Source organism: Psammomys obesus, unplaced genomic scaffold, assembly GCF_907164565.1.
Source record: "Psammomys obesus unplaced genomic scaffold, mPsaObe1.curated_primary_1811, whole genome shotgun sequence".
Lineage (NCBI taxonomy): Eukaryota > Metazoa > Chordata > Mammalia > Rodentia > Muridae > Psammomys > Psammomys obesus.
In genome coordinates, this window is record NW_026594311.1 from 1,711,788 (window position 1) to 1,727,154 (window position 15,367).

Sequence of the window (15,367 nt, forward strand, 5' to 3'; positions counted from 1 at the left end):
TCCTTCCTTCCTTCCTTCCTTCCTTCCTTCCTTCCTTCCTTCCTTCCTTCCTTCCTTCCTTCCTTCCTTCCTTCCTTCCTTTTTGGAAAGTGCCCTTTGAAGTGTAAAAATTGGACCAGAAGAGATGGCCTAGATGTTAAACAAAAACACTTATTGCTCTTGAATCTTATGTCTGCTACCCACCTGGAGGCTCATGGGCACCTGAAATTCTAGTTCCAGGGCATCCAGTGACGCCTTCTGGCCTCCAAGTACCAGGCACACACACGCACATACATACATGCAGGGGAAAACACACAGACACATTTAAGAAAAGTACAAAAGTTGAAATTCTAGCTTATCTTTTTTGTTTGTTCTCTGTGCTTTTGGTGTCATGGCCCAGGACTACTGCTTAGTTGAAGTCATGAAGACGTGCTCCTTTCTAACAAACATACTTTATTTTATGTGTATCGGCGTGTTGCCTACATGTCTGTCTGTGCACCCCTTGTGTGCCTGGCGCCCACAGAGGTCAGAAAAGAGCGCTGGATCCCCTGGGCCTGGAGGGACAGGTGGTTGTGAGCTGCCATGTGGGTGCTGGGACTTGAACCCAAGTCCTCTGCAAGAGCAGCCATTGCTCTTAACCGCTGAGCCATCTCTCCAGTTTTAATTCTTTTATTTGAGACAGGGTCTCCCTATGGAGCTCTGGCTGGTCCGAACCTGGGGCCTCTTGAAGAGCAGACAGTTGCTCTTAACTGCTGAGCCATCTTTTCAGCCCCTCGTTTTAATTCTTATATTGAGATTCGTGACCTACTGAAACATCACGTTTCAGAGTTACTGTGCCCTGCTTTCTCTTCTCTTGCTGTGTAGACCAGGCTGCCCTAGAACTCACAACCTCCTGTGTACTAGGATTAGAGGTATGTGCTACCACTCCCCGTGACTTCATCTTCATCCAGCCCTCTCCTCTCATTCTTGTTTCCCCCCGTCCTCGTCCAGGCCTTCACTACCTCTGGCCTTGGAGTAGTGGCCCAGCTTGTGCAACAGATGCTGTCAATGCAATCTGAGGAGAGCATGGTGCTGTCGGGCACCCTGACCGTTTGACGATTGGACTGGGGGTGTGATAATCATATAACTGCTGAGTTCCTGTCCAGGCCGGCCATGGTGCTGTCCACTGGGCCTGTGCTGATAAACAAGGTAGAAGTCACTTCCTGCGTAGCCGAACCTGCTGTTTAAGGGGAGAGACTGACATTAAATAAACGGTTGTATACAGTGATCAGTAACAGATTGAATCACGCCACTTTCCCATTCCAGACTTTTCATTCGCTCTTTTTTTATTACATTTTTTAATATTATAGTTTATTCACTTTGTATCCCAGCCGTAGCCCTCTCCCTTTTCTCCTCCCAATCCCACCCTCCCTCCCTCATCTCCTCCTATGCTCCTCCCATTTACTCTTAGAATAAAACCCCAACTCCGTGGAATCATATCCCAGCCCCATTCTTGGCTGCTTTCGGCCCTTTGAGGACTGCCTACTGTGGCCCAGATGGCCTGTTACAACCCTGCCCTGCCATACCCTCTGTCCAGCCTGTGTGCCCCCACTGGACCTTTGAGGCCACCGTATGGAACATGACTTTCTCTGTCAGACCTTTTTTTGGTCACTATCATTTTCCAAGTTAAAAATTAAAAAAAAAAGACAAACCAACCTTGTAGAATTTGCAGGTGTAGACTCCAAAGGGACAGCCCCAGGTGACAGTGGTAAAATGCTTGCCTGATGTGCACAGGGCGCTGGATTCCACTCCCAGGATTACAGAGAAGCAGTTACTACAGAGAGGTAGTGTGCACCCCCACCCCGCCCCCGTCAGGGGCATGTTGGGTACAGGAGCTGGAGAGCAGAGAGACTGGTTCCTCCTCTGTAAGAAGGGAAGGCGGGAGTGCTGAGGCTCTGGGAACAGGCAGGATGTCCGGGGCGCCGGTGATGTCATAGAGATGGCTATCTTGAGGATCATCCTGCCGAGAAAGCTAACAGATACCCACCCCAGAGCTGAGCAGAGTTAGAGGCCGCAGGGTTGGGAGGACCTTTCCGAAGCCCCGCAGAACCTGCTCAGACCTCTGTTTAGAAACGCCCTCTGTGTGCCCCGGAGGGTCTGGCCTTGTCCGGCTGGCACTGGTAGATATGAAACCCAGTGCCCCGACCTCAGAAAATCATCCGGTGGGGATAGGGAGCTGTTGGTTAACCCAGAAGCCTGCATCTGCCTGAGCTTGGTGGCGGAGAAGATTGGGCTGGTCCACCCACAGAGTTTAGGTGCCGCCAGGCAGAAGATGGAGGAGGCTCAGGGATAAGACTGGAGTCGGCTGAGTTATTAGAGCCTGGATGGGATGGCAGGTGCAGAAGGGGCCGAGGGTCTGGCAGCCTCTGTTCCCATCTGGCCCAGAGCCCTTCGGGTGCGGGCGGTTAATCTCCGAAGGCCAGAGTCGCCGCTACTGGAGAGCAGGAACATTGAACTTTTCAATCACATTAATTTCCACAGGAAATTGTTGTCTTCCTTTTGTCCAAAGGTTAGTGATTTATGTTTACCATCTTCTTAACTAGCCTTGAAATTTACTGTTGCCGGGTCACCAGCAGCATTCATAAATTCCAGGTGTCGGCTGAGCATAGCCAAGTGGCTTGGTCCTTGGAAGGGCACGCGCTGGCCCCTTTTAGAGGTTGGCTGTCTAGCTACAGTCCTTGTGCAAATGCCCCACGGAGGGGGTGTCGCCCACCTTGCAGGGGAAACGAGGCAGGCGGGTATGGTTTTAGGGAGGCCTCTTCAGACGGGCACGGTGCAGGCAGCTGGCTTGGCCTTCTGAGCACATCACTGAAGGAGGCATGAATGGGGCTTGAATGGAGCTGACCCCAGAGGCGTGGGGACCCCAGAGGCGTGGGTCACACAACACACCTGCCTCATGGTGTCACAGGGGTTAAATTCCCACAAATACAGGCTGCACTCTTCTCTTGACAGCACAGGGAAGAGGTGGCCATAGTCAGTCAGCCTCTTGCCCCTGCTTAGGTTCTTTTATTAATATTTTTTTTGGGGGGGGCCGTGTCTCATGTACCCCAGGCTGGCCTTGAACCTTGACTTTACTTTGTAGCTGAGGACAACCTTGAACTTCTGATCCTCCTGCCTCCCTCTCTGGAGAGCTGGGGTTATAGGTGTGCTTGGTTCATGCTGTGTGGCCCTGTGGCCCTAACCCAGGCCCGGGAGCATTTTAGGCCAGCCAGCACTCGGTCAGCTGAGCTACGCCCCAAGCCCTTCCAGTTTTCCTCTTAAGCGTTTCCCCCTCCATCTGTCTATTCATGGATTAGATCAGAGGCTAGCAAACTTTTTCTGTAAAGAGACGGTAATATTTTAGGCTTTGTGAGCCATCAGTCTCTCTTGTGGCCACTCATCTGTGCTGTTTTCATCTGGGTGTAACCGCAGACCACAGACAAATTGGGTGAGAATGGTCATGTTCCAATGTAACTCGTTTGTTTGTTTGTTTATTTATTTATTTATTTATTTATTTATCTACAGGGTCTTATGTCACGAAGACTAGTCTCAGCCTCACTGTGTAGGCACAGATGACCTTGAACCCTGATCATTTCTGACTGGCTTCCCAAGTGCTGAGATATCGGGCATGCACTGCCATGCTGGGTGTACGGCGCTGGGGACTGAACCCACAGTTTTTACAAAGGCTAAGCCAGCACTCTGCTGAAAGAACTGCATTCTCAGACCTGTGTGCGTGCCTGCGCGCGCGCGCCCTGGCCTGCGTGCTCATGAGCTACGGATGGAACCCACAGCTTTATTTGTGGCAGGCAGTGTGTTTGCCACTGATCTACAGTTCCAGACACCAAATGAAACTTTTTGTGAGTTTACGGATAATCTGGCTGTGGTGGCTCAGGCAGAAGCAGACAGATCTGAGTTCAAGGCCAGCCTGGTCTACAAAGTGAGTTCCAGGACAGCCAAGGCCACACAGAAAAACCCTGTCTCAATAAACAACAACAAAACAGAACAGTAAATTCACAGCTATTTACTTATTTATAGATAGGGTCTCTATGTAGCTCTGGCTGTCCTGGAACTTACTATGTAGCCTAGGCTAGCCTCAAACTCCCAAAGATCCATTCCTTTTGTCTTCTGAGTGCTGGGATTAAAGGCATGTACCACCATGACTAGCTATATACACAGAGATTTAAACTTCATATAGTTGTGATTTTTTTTTTTTTTTTTTTGAGAAAGGATTTCTTTGTGTAACCTTGGCTATCCTGGATTTGCTTTGTAGACCAGGCTGGTCTCAGCCTGCCACTGCCTCCCTGAGTGCTGGGATTACAGGCGTGTGCCTCCACACCTGGCTAATTATGATTTTTTTTTAAAAAGATTGTGGTATTACTGTGTAAACCAGGCTGCTCGCTCATATTCAGCCCTCCTGCCTCAGCTTTCTGAGTGCTCGATTATAGGTGTGTGTCACCACACCCAATTTGATTTTTTTTCTATTTTAAAACGAAAAAGTGTGGGGACTGAGCGTGGTGGTGCATACTTTTAATATCAGCACCCAGGAGGCAGAGGCACATGGATTCCTATCACTTTGAGGCCAGCCTGGTCTACAGAGTGAGCTCTGGGCCAGCCTGGGCTATAGTAAGACCCTGTTTCATGTTTCAGAGAGAGAGAGAGAGAGAGAGAGAGAGAGAGAGAGAGAAGGAGCAAAGGAGGAGGAGGCAGAGGAGGAGGAAGAGGAGGAGAAAAAGCCTGAGCGGGAGGTCGCTCATCGCTGGGGCTCTGTGGGGCCCTCAGTTTGATCCCCAGCAATGTAAAAAGAGAAGATTAAACAGTTTTGGAACTGCAGAGGCAGCTGGTGGGTAAAGTGGCTGCTGTAGAAGCACGAGGACCTGAGTTCACATCCCAGGACCCTGTCAGCACGGGGCGGGGCGGCACACAGCTGTAAGCCCAGGGTTGAGGGGAGGCAGACACCGGATCTCTGGAGCTCACTGGCTCAGCCTAGACGAATCAGCGGGCTCCAAGGTCACGGAAAGGCAGCCTCCGCAAAGAAGGCGGAGACTGACTGAGAAAGACACCCGGAGTCGGCCTCTAGCCGCCACAGTGCGTCCACGTCACACGGACGGGGGCGTGCCACGTGCGCGTGCCAGGCGCACACAGGCATCATGTTAGCCCGTAGACCGTGACAAACTGGCATGGCGAGGTGGCTCAGTGGAGTAAGGCATTTGCCACCACGCCTGATGACCTGGGTTTACTCCCTAGGGTGCACATGGTAGGAGAGCCAACTCTGGTGGGTTGTCCTCTGACTTGCAGACACACCTCAGCTCCCACATCCCTTCCCACATAAAGAAATAAATGTACTTTTCTTTAAAAAAAAAAAAAAAACCAAACAAAACAAAACAATACTTATTTATTTAATGTATATGAGAGTCTGCATGTACACCTGCACACCAGAAGAGGGCATCAGAGGCCAGTATAGATGGTTGTGAGCCACCATGTGGTTGCTGGGAATTGAATTCAGAATCTCTGGAAGACCAGACAGTGCTCTTAACCACCAACTCATCTCTCCAGCCCCATGTAATTTTTTTCTTATACCAGTCTGATTTAGGGTCATGGCTCCCTGGGCTGGACGGTGAATTGTCTGGAAAGGGCACTCACTTTATTATTGTGGGATTTGAGTTACTAAAATGTGGTGTCTTCATGTGGGTTTGCCCGGTGATGCTGTGTACCTCCACAGAACCCCACCGACATGCAGTTGGCTGGAAGGACACCAGCAGGAGCCATATGGGAACTGGAGCACCTGGTGATTTGCTGCCCGAAGCTCTAGATTGGCCAAAACCTCTGTCCTGCCTCTGGTGTTGACAGTCCCCATCTGTGTTTCAGAGAACAGCCCCAGCGAAGGTGGGAAGGAGGCCGGGAAGCCACAGCCTGTTGTGATTCTCTTGGGCTGGGGTGGATGCAGGGACAGGAACCTGGCCAAGTATAGCGCCATCTATCACAAAAGGGTGAGTACTGCGGGCAAGCACTTGCCCAGGGTGCGGGCCTCTGCTAGCTCTGGCTGCTTTGTGGGGAGCTTTAAGCTTGCTTGCTTCACCTTTGTGCTGGAGCAAAGGTTGACCTCCCATATGGCAGCCCTAGAGCCATGCCAAAGATTGCCTGTGGGGAAGACAGAGGGCTCACGGGACTTTGGCAGGATTATGTATATGCGTGTGAGTGTCCTCATGCAGTTGCTTCAGTCCCCTCACCTGTTTCTTCTTCCCCCAAGGCCTGGATGTGTTCCCTAATTTTGAGGTAAGCCCAGAACCCACATCCTGGGCAATGCCTCTTTGAATAGCAGGAGCCAGGGCAGGATGATCTGATGTATAGTTTTCTAGGACTTTCTCTCTTTCTGACCAGATGAGTTTAGGACTATCTCTTTCCCTCTCCCGTTCTTGGAATCAGGGGGTCTCTGAGAGAAGAGTCACACTCCTTAGGCCGCTCTGAAACTGGGATGTAGAGATTGTGGTAATTCACAAGAGCCCTAGGAGGGCCTGAGTACATTGTGGAAAAACCCCTTTTCCATGTTTGGCTAGATCATGTGGAAGCAGCCTTCAGCAGGTGTACACACTGAGGAGACAAAGCATACATGTTAAGAGCGCCTGGGCCTGGGCCTCAGAGACCTAAGGGGGATTGTGAAGCTAGGCTTGCATTAAGAAAGCCCTTTGCCCAGATATATTTGGTCCTTGTGGAGCTCCTATCCTCTACACGTCATATTAACTCCCCTTCTTTCATAGGATTCCCTGCACTCTGCCGAAGGTTTGGTTATGAGTCTTAGTATCTGCTTTGATACACTGCTAGATAGTCTTTCAGAGGCCCTCTGCGGTAGGCTCCTGTCCTGTTACTATACTCCACCAAGGACCATGTACGGATATAACCCAGAGCCTCTGCTTGGATGTAGCCCGTGGTAGCTCAGTAACCAATTGGTTTCCTATAGTAAGGGGAACAGGGACTATTTCTGACAGGAACTCAATGGCAGGCTCTTTGACCTCCCCACCCCCCAAGGGAGGAGCAGTCCTGCTAGGCCACAGAGGAGGACTTTGCAGCCAGTCCTGAAGATACTTGATAAAACAGGGTCAGATGAAAGGGGAGGAGGACCTCCCTGATCAGTGGACTTGGAAGGGGGCAGGGAGGAGATGAGGGAGGGAGCGTGGGGTTGGGAGGGAGTGAGGGAGTGGGATACAGCTGAGATACAGAGTTAATAAAATGTAACTAATAATAAAAATTAAAAAAAAAAAAAAAGAAAGCCCTTTGCTACTGGATGATGGTGGCACACACTTTTAATCCCAGCACTTGGGGAGGCAGATGCAGATTGACCTGTGAGTTTGAGGCCAACCTGGTCTGGAAATTGAGTTTCAGGACAGCTAGGCTACACAGAAAAACCCTGTCTCAAAAACAAAAAACAAAAAACAAACACACAGAAAGAAAGAAAGAGAGAGAAAGAAAGAAAGAAAGAGAGAGAAAGAAAGAAAGAAAGAGAAAGAAAGAAACAGACAAAAGGAGGAGAAAAGAGAAAGAGACAAAGGGAGAAAGAAAAGAAAGAAGAAAAGAAAGCCCACACTGCAGAGTGAGGGGAGGGAGGATTGGAGGCGCTGGCACTGGAAGCCAGACTTGAGATTACAAGGTTTCGGTGACTCCGGGGCAGAGCAGCGCCCTGCCTGGGGCAGGTGCAGCCGATGGCTTCTGGAGCTGGTAGGAGGTAGAATGGTAGGTTACCAGTAGATCAGGAGTGGGTTAAGGAGGCACCCAGGGTCATGGCAGGGTTCAAGCTGGGCACTTTCTGGGTAAAGAGGTGTGGTTTTGAGACAGGAACATTAAAGAGAATTCATAGGTTCTAGGGTGATGACACAAGGTGTTTGAGGAAATGGTGAAAAGAGTTTAGGAAAGCCACGAGGAACCCAGAGTTAGTGAGGATTCTTCTGCAGGGAAAGGGGAACGTATGGATAAGAAAACCCAGGAGGGCATGCTAGTGTATAGAGGGAGAATGCTTGGGAGGTTGGCTTTTGCAGAGTGAGGCTGCTATGCGGGCAGAAGATGTGAGGAAGAAGGTGGGTGGAAGGTCCCAGGGAAGACAGGCGCTAAGGTCAAAGATACAGGGACAGCGTCGAGAGGAAGGGTTGTCTTTACCCCTGGCAAAGAGAAGGTGAGGGTGAAGAAAAAGTTTTCCAATCTAAAACTCTACTTTTTTTTTGGAAAGAAATACCACCACCTTCTCCTCCCATCTAGAGGATGCTTCTTCGTATACTGTAAGCGGTGTGTTCATGTAGGTTTCCTGTGTATCTTTTGTTGAAATATGACCTAGTTTATTACTGGGTGCAGCCTGCTTTTTTCAGACCTTGTCATGTCAGTAAGTTTTCACTGCATGCCGTTTACAGTCCATGTCGGGATGCCCAGGTCACATGTCCCTAAAGCATCTTACACAGCTGGTCTGTCCAACCCCGGAGTCCAGTCCTGGCTCACACACTGCAGCTAAATCTTTCGTCCCTCAAACCCCTATATCCTTTGTGGTTTAAAAAGTCCTTACTGCTGGCTACTACGGGGCTGTACGTAAGGGAACATAGGTAAGAGTCTGTAATCTGCTGCTGGGGGGAAGAGGATTGGGGGTTTGAAGGCCTCTTTCAGGTGTGACCGTTTGGGAATGTGGATGGCCTTTAGCCACCCTCGTCAGAGTTTTTAGTGCCTCTTTGGCTGGAAGCTCAGGGGTCTTCTGGCCGATGACCCTGGCTGGCCTCCCTGTTGGGCCTGTGGGGCATCTGAGAGCTGTGCCCACATGTCTCCCCTGGTCGTTCCTATAAGGATTTACTTCTTGTCACGTGCTGTTTTTGTCACCTGACATTTTTTTTTTTTTTAAACTTCTACCATAACCTTTTGAAGTGGGTGTCATCCCAGTAATAGACGGGGACACAGACAGGAGGAAGAACTAAATTACTCGCTGACCAGACAGTAAGTGGCGGGGCCAGGAATTAAGCCCAGACCTGCATGACCCCAGAGCCTGCCCAACTCAGGTGCCCTGACAGAGAGGCTCTTTGTCTCTAGAACATATTAGTAAGAGGGATTAAGACCCGGCAGGGTGGTGCCCTGTGCCTTTGTAACGAGCCTTGATTCGGGGACCTGTCCAGAGGGCTAAAGGTGCATTTGACATAGGCAGAAGGTTAGCAATGTAGAAGCGGAAAGTCAACTTGGGTCTAGATTTTAGGATTTAAGAACAATATTTTCTGTATTTGAATTTCTTTTATTGTTTCTTTCTCCCTTTCTTCCTCCCTCCGTTCCTCTCTCTTTCTAGTTTGGAATTTCAAGGTGAGTGTGAGGAGTGGTCCTAAGTCCAGGAACCAGACATAATCAAGGGTCAGACCCCAAAATCCAGACAGTGTAGACTGTTTTCAGGGCTCCACAACAGGGAAGGGGACAAGGACTGCGATGCAGATCTGGCTCAGATGTGCCCTCTGGTGGTCAAGGCTGGGCCTGCATGCCGTCTCTCCGTCTCAAGGGGTGCCTCCTTGTGTCAGGGAGGTAAGGCCATGGTGTCCAGCCAAGTCCTAAAGCCTTAACTGTGTGAGGAGGACAGCCATAAAGGGAATGAGAGCAAAGCTACTCTCTTCTGGTTGATTCCGATGTCCCCAGAACACGCTCTCAGCTCCAGGCTTCAAATCCCGTCCCAGGCTGAAGAGGCAGGGACAGCATGAAGCAGGGTATCCAAAAACAGGCCCTGAGTGTACTTCCTCTTCTGGGAGGCTCCTGTGCCCACAGCTGGCAAGCTGGCTGCAACAGGACTCTGTGCAAGTCAGAGCTCCCAGTGCCCACCACCCCACCGTGTCCCCGGGACTGACCTTGACCTCTCGTCTCTCCAGGGCTGCATTGTGATCCGATACACGGCCCCCTGGCACATGGTCTTCTTCTCTGAGTCCCTGGGCATTCCCTCCCTTCGTGTGATCGCCCAGAAGCTGCTTGAGCTCCTCTTTGACTATGAGATTGAGCGGGAGCCCCTGCTCTTCCACGTCTTCAGCAACGCCGGCGTCATGCTCTACCGCTACGTGCTGGAGCTCCTCCAGACCCATCAGCGCTTCCGCCACCTGCATGTGGTAGGCACCGTCTTTGACAGTGGTCCCGGCGACAGCAACCTGGTCGGGGCCCTGAGGGCCCTGGCCACCATCCTGGAGCACCGGCCCGCTGTGCTGCGCCTGTCGCTCCTGGCGGCATTCGCGCTGGTGATCGTCCTGTTCCACTTCCTGTTTGCTCCGTTCACTGCCCTCTTCCACACCCATTTCTACGACAGGCTGCAGGACTCAGGCTCCCGCTGGCCTGAGCTCTACCTGTACTCCAAAGCTGATGAGGTGGTGTCAGCCCGGGACGTGGAACGGATGGTAGAGGCTCGCCTGGCTCAGCAGGTCCTGGTGCGCTCAGTGGACTTCGTGTCATCCGCGCATGTCAGCCACCTCCGTGACTATCCTACGTACTATACGAGTCTGTGTGTTGACTTCATGCATAATTGTGTCCAGTGATGAGATCCTGCTCCAGAAATAAACGCCGACACCTCCCTGTAACCTCCATCTGTCCCGGGGCACTGCTAGGGTGGCTGCTCCCTTCAGTCCTGGGATGGGTGTGGCAGGGCAGGTATCTGTGGGCGGCCTTACTCGGACAAGCGCAGTAGGATTCTGATCCTGGTGTTTGGGGCTGTGAAGGGTTAACACTGTGTGTGTCTGTTGGAAGTTTTTGTAGATCAGGCCAGCCTCGAACTGCCTCTGCCTCCCCGGTGCTGCCATCCAAGGCGTGCGCCACCACACCACACCCAGCTGGATAACTGAAAATTTATACTTGTTGTTGGAATTGAGTTTAGGTGTGTGTCTGTGCGGTGTGTGTATGGGGGGAGTGTCGTGTAGCCCAGGCTGCCTCAATCTCACTATGTAGCTGAGGATGACCCTGTCTCTGCTTCCCAGGTACCATGATGACAGGCATATGCCACCATGCCTGGCTTGAATGTGGGTTTCTTGAGTGGAAGGTGCTGAAGAGTAACAGAAGACAGTAACAGCCCAGGGAGCAGGCTGTGACCTTTCTCTGGAAGGTCCAGGCGTCAATGTAAGGAATTGTCCCCCTAGGCCGTCTCCGACCTTGTGGTCTGGAATCTCAGGCAGATACCAGAAACACCATTTGAGATCTGAAGAGTATTTGGGGTCTCCTGGTGCCACTGAATCTGAGGAATGTGATGGCTGTGTATTTAAGGTTAAGACAAAGAAGGGAGCAGAAAGGCTACCATGCTCAACAGGAGGAGGCTGTGCTAACACTCTTGGGGACCAGAACCCTGCAGGAGAGGATCCAGGCTGAAACGCCACCTTCCTAAGATAGTTTCCTGAGGTAGTTTCACTTAGCGCCCTCCAGCAGGAAAGATGGCTGCACCGTCTGAGCGGCAGGTCACAGCTGCACAGTGATAGGCACAAAATAGGTTAGCTATTCAATAAGTATTTGTTGACTGGATGAACTTTCTGTGATCAAGGGTTTGAGAGGGCTTTCAAAGTTTGGCTGGCAGTTTGAAATCTGTGGGTGAGACCCCTCAAAGACTCCAGAGGCCAGCTGTGTCTGCAGGGACTCCCTGATCCCTTGGAGATGTGGGTACATTCCTCGCCATGGCCAACAGGTGGCAGTGTTGCCTGCACCATGAGACAGCTTATGGCACGCTTTGTGGAGCTCAGCGGAATGCCTGCACCGTGTTAAAGGTGCCCTATTAGTGTGTGTGGCACCTGGGGTGGGGTAAGCAGCTGTTGAGGACCCGGAGTTCAAGGCAGGGGAAGGGGACAGTAGAGGCGGGAAAGAAGTCCGGCTGCCCAGAACGGACCGCTGGACCTCTTCCCAGGTTATCATCTGGGTTGCTCACCCCAGTGTAGCCTGGATTTCAGGCCCTAGGAGCTCTGTGCTCAGATGTCTGATGCCACAAAACGCAGGGCATCAAGCCATGGACGGCCTTTGCGGGGTTCCAACAAGGAGTCCTCACAAAGGGAGGTGGGAACTGCCAGCTCATTTCTATAGTTCTGTGGGCATCCAGAAGTGGGTACCTAAGGCATGCCTGTAAAAATGTGTCAAGGAGTTTGGCTCTTGGCCCGGGAGTCTGAGCAACTATCTTTTTCTCATTTCTCTGGTGAAGGCTCACCTGGAGGTGCTCTCTCTCTGCAGTCCTCAATGCCTAAAAGCAGTCTTTAGTTGAAGGTCTGTCTTTACCTAAACATCTAGGCAGGAATTCTATCACGTTCCAGGGGACCGGGAAGAGAGCCAGGAAGCTCAGCAGGTGATCCATGGCACATTTCAGGCGACTGAGGCTCAGAGCTTGACTTGTCTGTAGCTGCTTCTGTCCTAGGTTGGGGACTAGAGCGTGTATCCCCTCTGTACCCCAAGCTCTGACCTCTTTTGTGATTAATGAGCTGACGATTCTACATCGATAAGGAATTAACCTGGAGCCCCTTCCCCATCAATAGCCAGGAGCCCAGATCCTGAGCCCCACCCCCACGCACCTGCTGGGATGCTCCGGGGAGCACCCTGCATGGCTTCACACACCAGTGTCGCGCTGCACAGGACGGGCTTTAACTGCACCAGTCACCACCTTCCCCGGAGCCCCCCCTCACACACAGACGGCAGCTGGTTTATACTGGTTTAATCCATGTCAAATGTAGTTTACAAAGGGAAAGGACAAGTACCTTTGTATAGAATATACAGACACAGCATCACATCACAGGGCCCGAGGGAGGGGCAGGGAGGCAGCATTGCCCCTGGGAGCCGCACTGCCACTCCCGAGAGTTCTCCACAGCAGGCCAGGCAGCCAGGCACCCTCAGCCAGCCCAACTGCAGCCTGCCCGAATGCTCCTGCTCGGTCCCACTTTCCACCCTACCCCCAGCTCCTCATAATGAGCCCCATGAGCTAAGACTAAGGAGAGGATCATATCCCTTGGGGCAGAAGCCCCATGTCTGGGAGAAGAAATATACACCACTGAACACTGAGCACATGGGATAGGGAAGGGACGCCAAGGGGAAGAGGGAAAGGCAGGCACCTTAAGAGGTGGTTGGGCCGAGCCCCCAGCCAGCCCTGAAGGGGGCACTGCTTCCAGGAGTCATTAAAAAAAAGAAGAAAATCATACAACCAAAGGGGAGGTGGTCGAGGGCAAAGTGTCCCATTTATACACAACATTGTAAACATACACAGTCTATATTACATGTGCTTCAGTCTGGTGTTTGCATGTCTGTCTGTCTAGGGACTAGATCTCAGGAGCCTTGCCCTGCTACTCCCCAACCCACCTCCCTGCCCCTCCCTGGAAACAGCCAGAAGAGGCAGGGGCCCCAAGTTCAGAAGGGACAAGCAGGCGGGCTGCTCCACTCTGGCTCCCGAGTCCTCTATGTGTTTGGGTGTGTATGTGCATGTATGTACATGGGGAACCTGTGTGCAAGTATGTACAAAGGGAGAGAGGGGTCCCTGTCACAGAGGCCAGGGCAGGTGGGGTTGCTCGGGACACGGCCTGCCTGGATGGCTAGCTCACAAGTAGATCCTCCGCAGGTCTCCAGGCGCTGTGATGGTGTTGCACTGGGGGCAGAGCTTCTTGGCACCCTGAAGAGAGGAAAAAGGGGAGGGCTCAGTGACGCCGCGGGGCCTGTGTCTGTGCACGAGCCCTGGGCCTGCAGCCGCGTCTGCACCAGCTTGTGCTGGGACCTCATTCTTGTCAGCCAGGCTGGGGATCGGGGATGCATGGGCTGCCTCTGAGCAAGCAGACGTGCTCCTGTGTTGGGGAGACGCCAGGATCAAACCGCCTGGCTAGCCCCACAGCAGGAGCCCCGGTAATGAGAACAAGGCTGGGTCCAGCTGTGGCTGCCTCGGCCCTAACGAGATTACACGCGGCCTTTGATCAGGACACAGAGCCCACGTCCGGGCCTTTTATTGCTGTCTCCAGGCGACATTTTAATGGCTGCTCCCGAGGTAAGAACAGGGCAGGAGCAGAAGGAGCTTAGTAATGGGAGGGGGAGGGGCAGAGGCCCTGGTCTGGCTTAGCCAGCACCAGTCTCTTTCTGGCCTGGGGTCTCACCAATGCATGTGATGCACCCGGGCCTACTTGGGGTGGGAAGAAGGGAGCATGCTGTGAGCGCACGGAGGGGAGAACTGAATAAACCCAGAGCGAGGGCGCAGACACCTGGGAGTGAATTCCTAACCTCAGGCTCTCCTGCCTCCCAAGCAGGGGCAATCACACACGAGCATCTGGACAGGGCCCCTAACAGCTGCCCACCTCCCCCCTTGCTGCCTCACCAGAGTCCGCAGCCAGCACTCCTCACAGTGCACATGCCAACACTGGATCGACGTCAGGGGCATCGAGTAGGAGTCCTAGGGCATAGAAGGGGTGGCTGAAGTAGGCTCGCCCTCTCAGAGACCCTCCTAACCCCCGCCGGGCGCTGATACCTGACCAAGAGCATTCCTGGATTCCTTCCTACTTACCATGCAGATGAGGCATTTGTAGCGGTCCCCCCGAGATAGCTGCCGTTCAAGCTCCCGGACCCGAGCCTTCAGGGCCTCAAATGTAGTTACAGCTGAATCTTCAGTGATTCTGTAAAGACAACGCACAGCGGGAAAGCACGGTGGTCCCTCCACCCAGAACCACAGGAAGAACCTCCTCTCCACATCGCCACCTGCCAACCCCACAAAGCTAGACTCGGTACCCTGCATGTCCACATGATCGGCGGCGCCCTCCAGCACACCCTCCCTCACCCTCGCTCACCCTCAGCTTCTAAGCCTGTCACCTCTTCCTAGCACCTCTGCAACCTCCACCGCTGCTCTTACCACAGCACCACGCTGCAGCCTTAGGGGTTTCTGTCTGTTGGTTTCTGTTTTAAATGGTCTCTCCGGATATGGTGGCACGTCTTTAATCCCAGCACTTGGAAGGTATAAGGCAGCTATCTCTGAGCTTTGAGGTCACTCTGGTCTACAAAGTGATTTCAGGACAGCCAGGGTTACAGAGACCCTGTCTCAACATAAACCAAACGAAAAGTCTCAGGTAGCCTAGGCTGCCCTCAAGTCCTGTATATAACTGAGAATAACCCTGAAGTTTTAAAACTAAATCTCAAAATTTATTTAAAAAATTTGGGGGGGAGGTAGCTATGGTGATACACAGCTTTAATCCCAGCACCCAGGACTCAGAGGCAGGGGGATCTCTGAGTTGGAGGCCAACCTGGTCTATAGGGCTAGTTCCAGGACAGCCAGGGCTATACAGAGAAGCCCTGTCTCAAAAACCAAAAAACTTTACTTTACATGCTGTGCCTGTAGAGGACAGAAGAGGGCATCAGGTCCCCTGGAATTGGGAGTGACAGACAGTTGTGAGCTGCTATGTGGGTG

General features: G+C 52.2%; 2 protein-coding genes across 10 annotated transcripts in view; one reads left to right on the forward strand and one right to left on the reverse strand.

Moving 5' to 3' along the window:
• Positions 1–10,556, forward strand: part of Tmem53 (transmembrane protein 53) — an 18,007-nt gene extending 7,451 nt beyond the window's left edge. The window contains exons 2-5 of one of the 7 annotated variants that reach the window (XM_055618422.1): positions 970–1,167; positions 3,523–3,854; positions 5,863–5,984; positions 9,864–10,556. In XM_055618422.1, the coding sequence (XP_055474397.1) occupies positions 9,900–10,514 (615 nt within the window). In that variant the 5' untranslated portion in view covers positions 970–1,167; positions 3,523–3,854; positions 5,863–5,984; positions 9,864–9,899 and the 3' untranslated portion in view covers positions 10,515–10,556. The other 6 variants (XM_055618423.1, XM_055618421.1, XM_055618424.1 and 3 more) reach the window with 6 other exon arrangements.
• A 2,081-nt stretch (positions 10,557–12,637) lies between these two features.
• The window catches only part of Rnf220 (ring finger protein 220), a 213,575-nt gene continuing 210,845 nt past the window's right edge, over positions 12,638–15,367 (reverse strand). For all 3 annotated transcript variants that reach the window (XM_055618579.1, XM_055618578.1, XM_055618580.1), the window contains 3 exons: positions 14,474–14,582; positions 14,288–14,362; positions 12,638–13,597 (listed from right to left, as the gene is read on the reverse strand). In XM_055618579.1, coding sequence (XP_055474554.1) covers positions 13,526–13,597; positions 14,288–14,362; positions 14,474–14,582 — 256 coding nt within the window. In that variant the 3' untranslated portion in view covers positions 12,638–13,525. The remainder of the gene's footprint in view (positions 13,598–14,287; positions 14,363–14,473; positions 14,583–15,367) is intronic.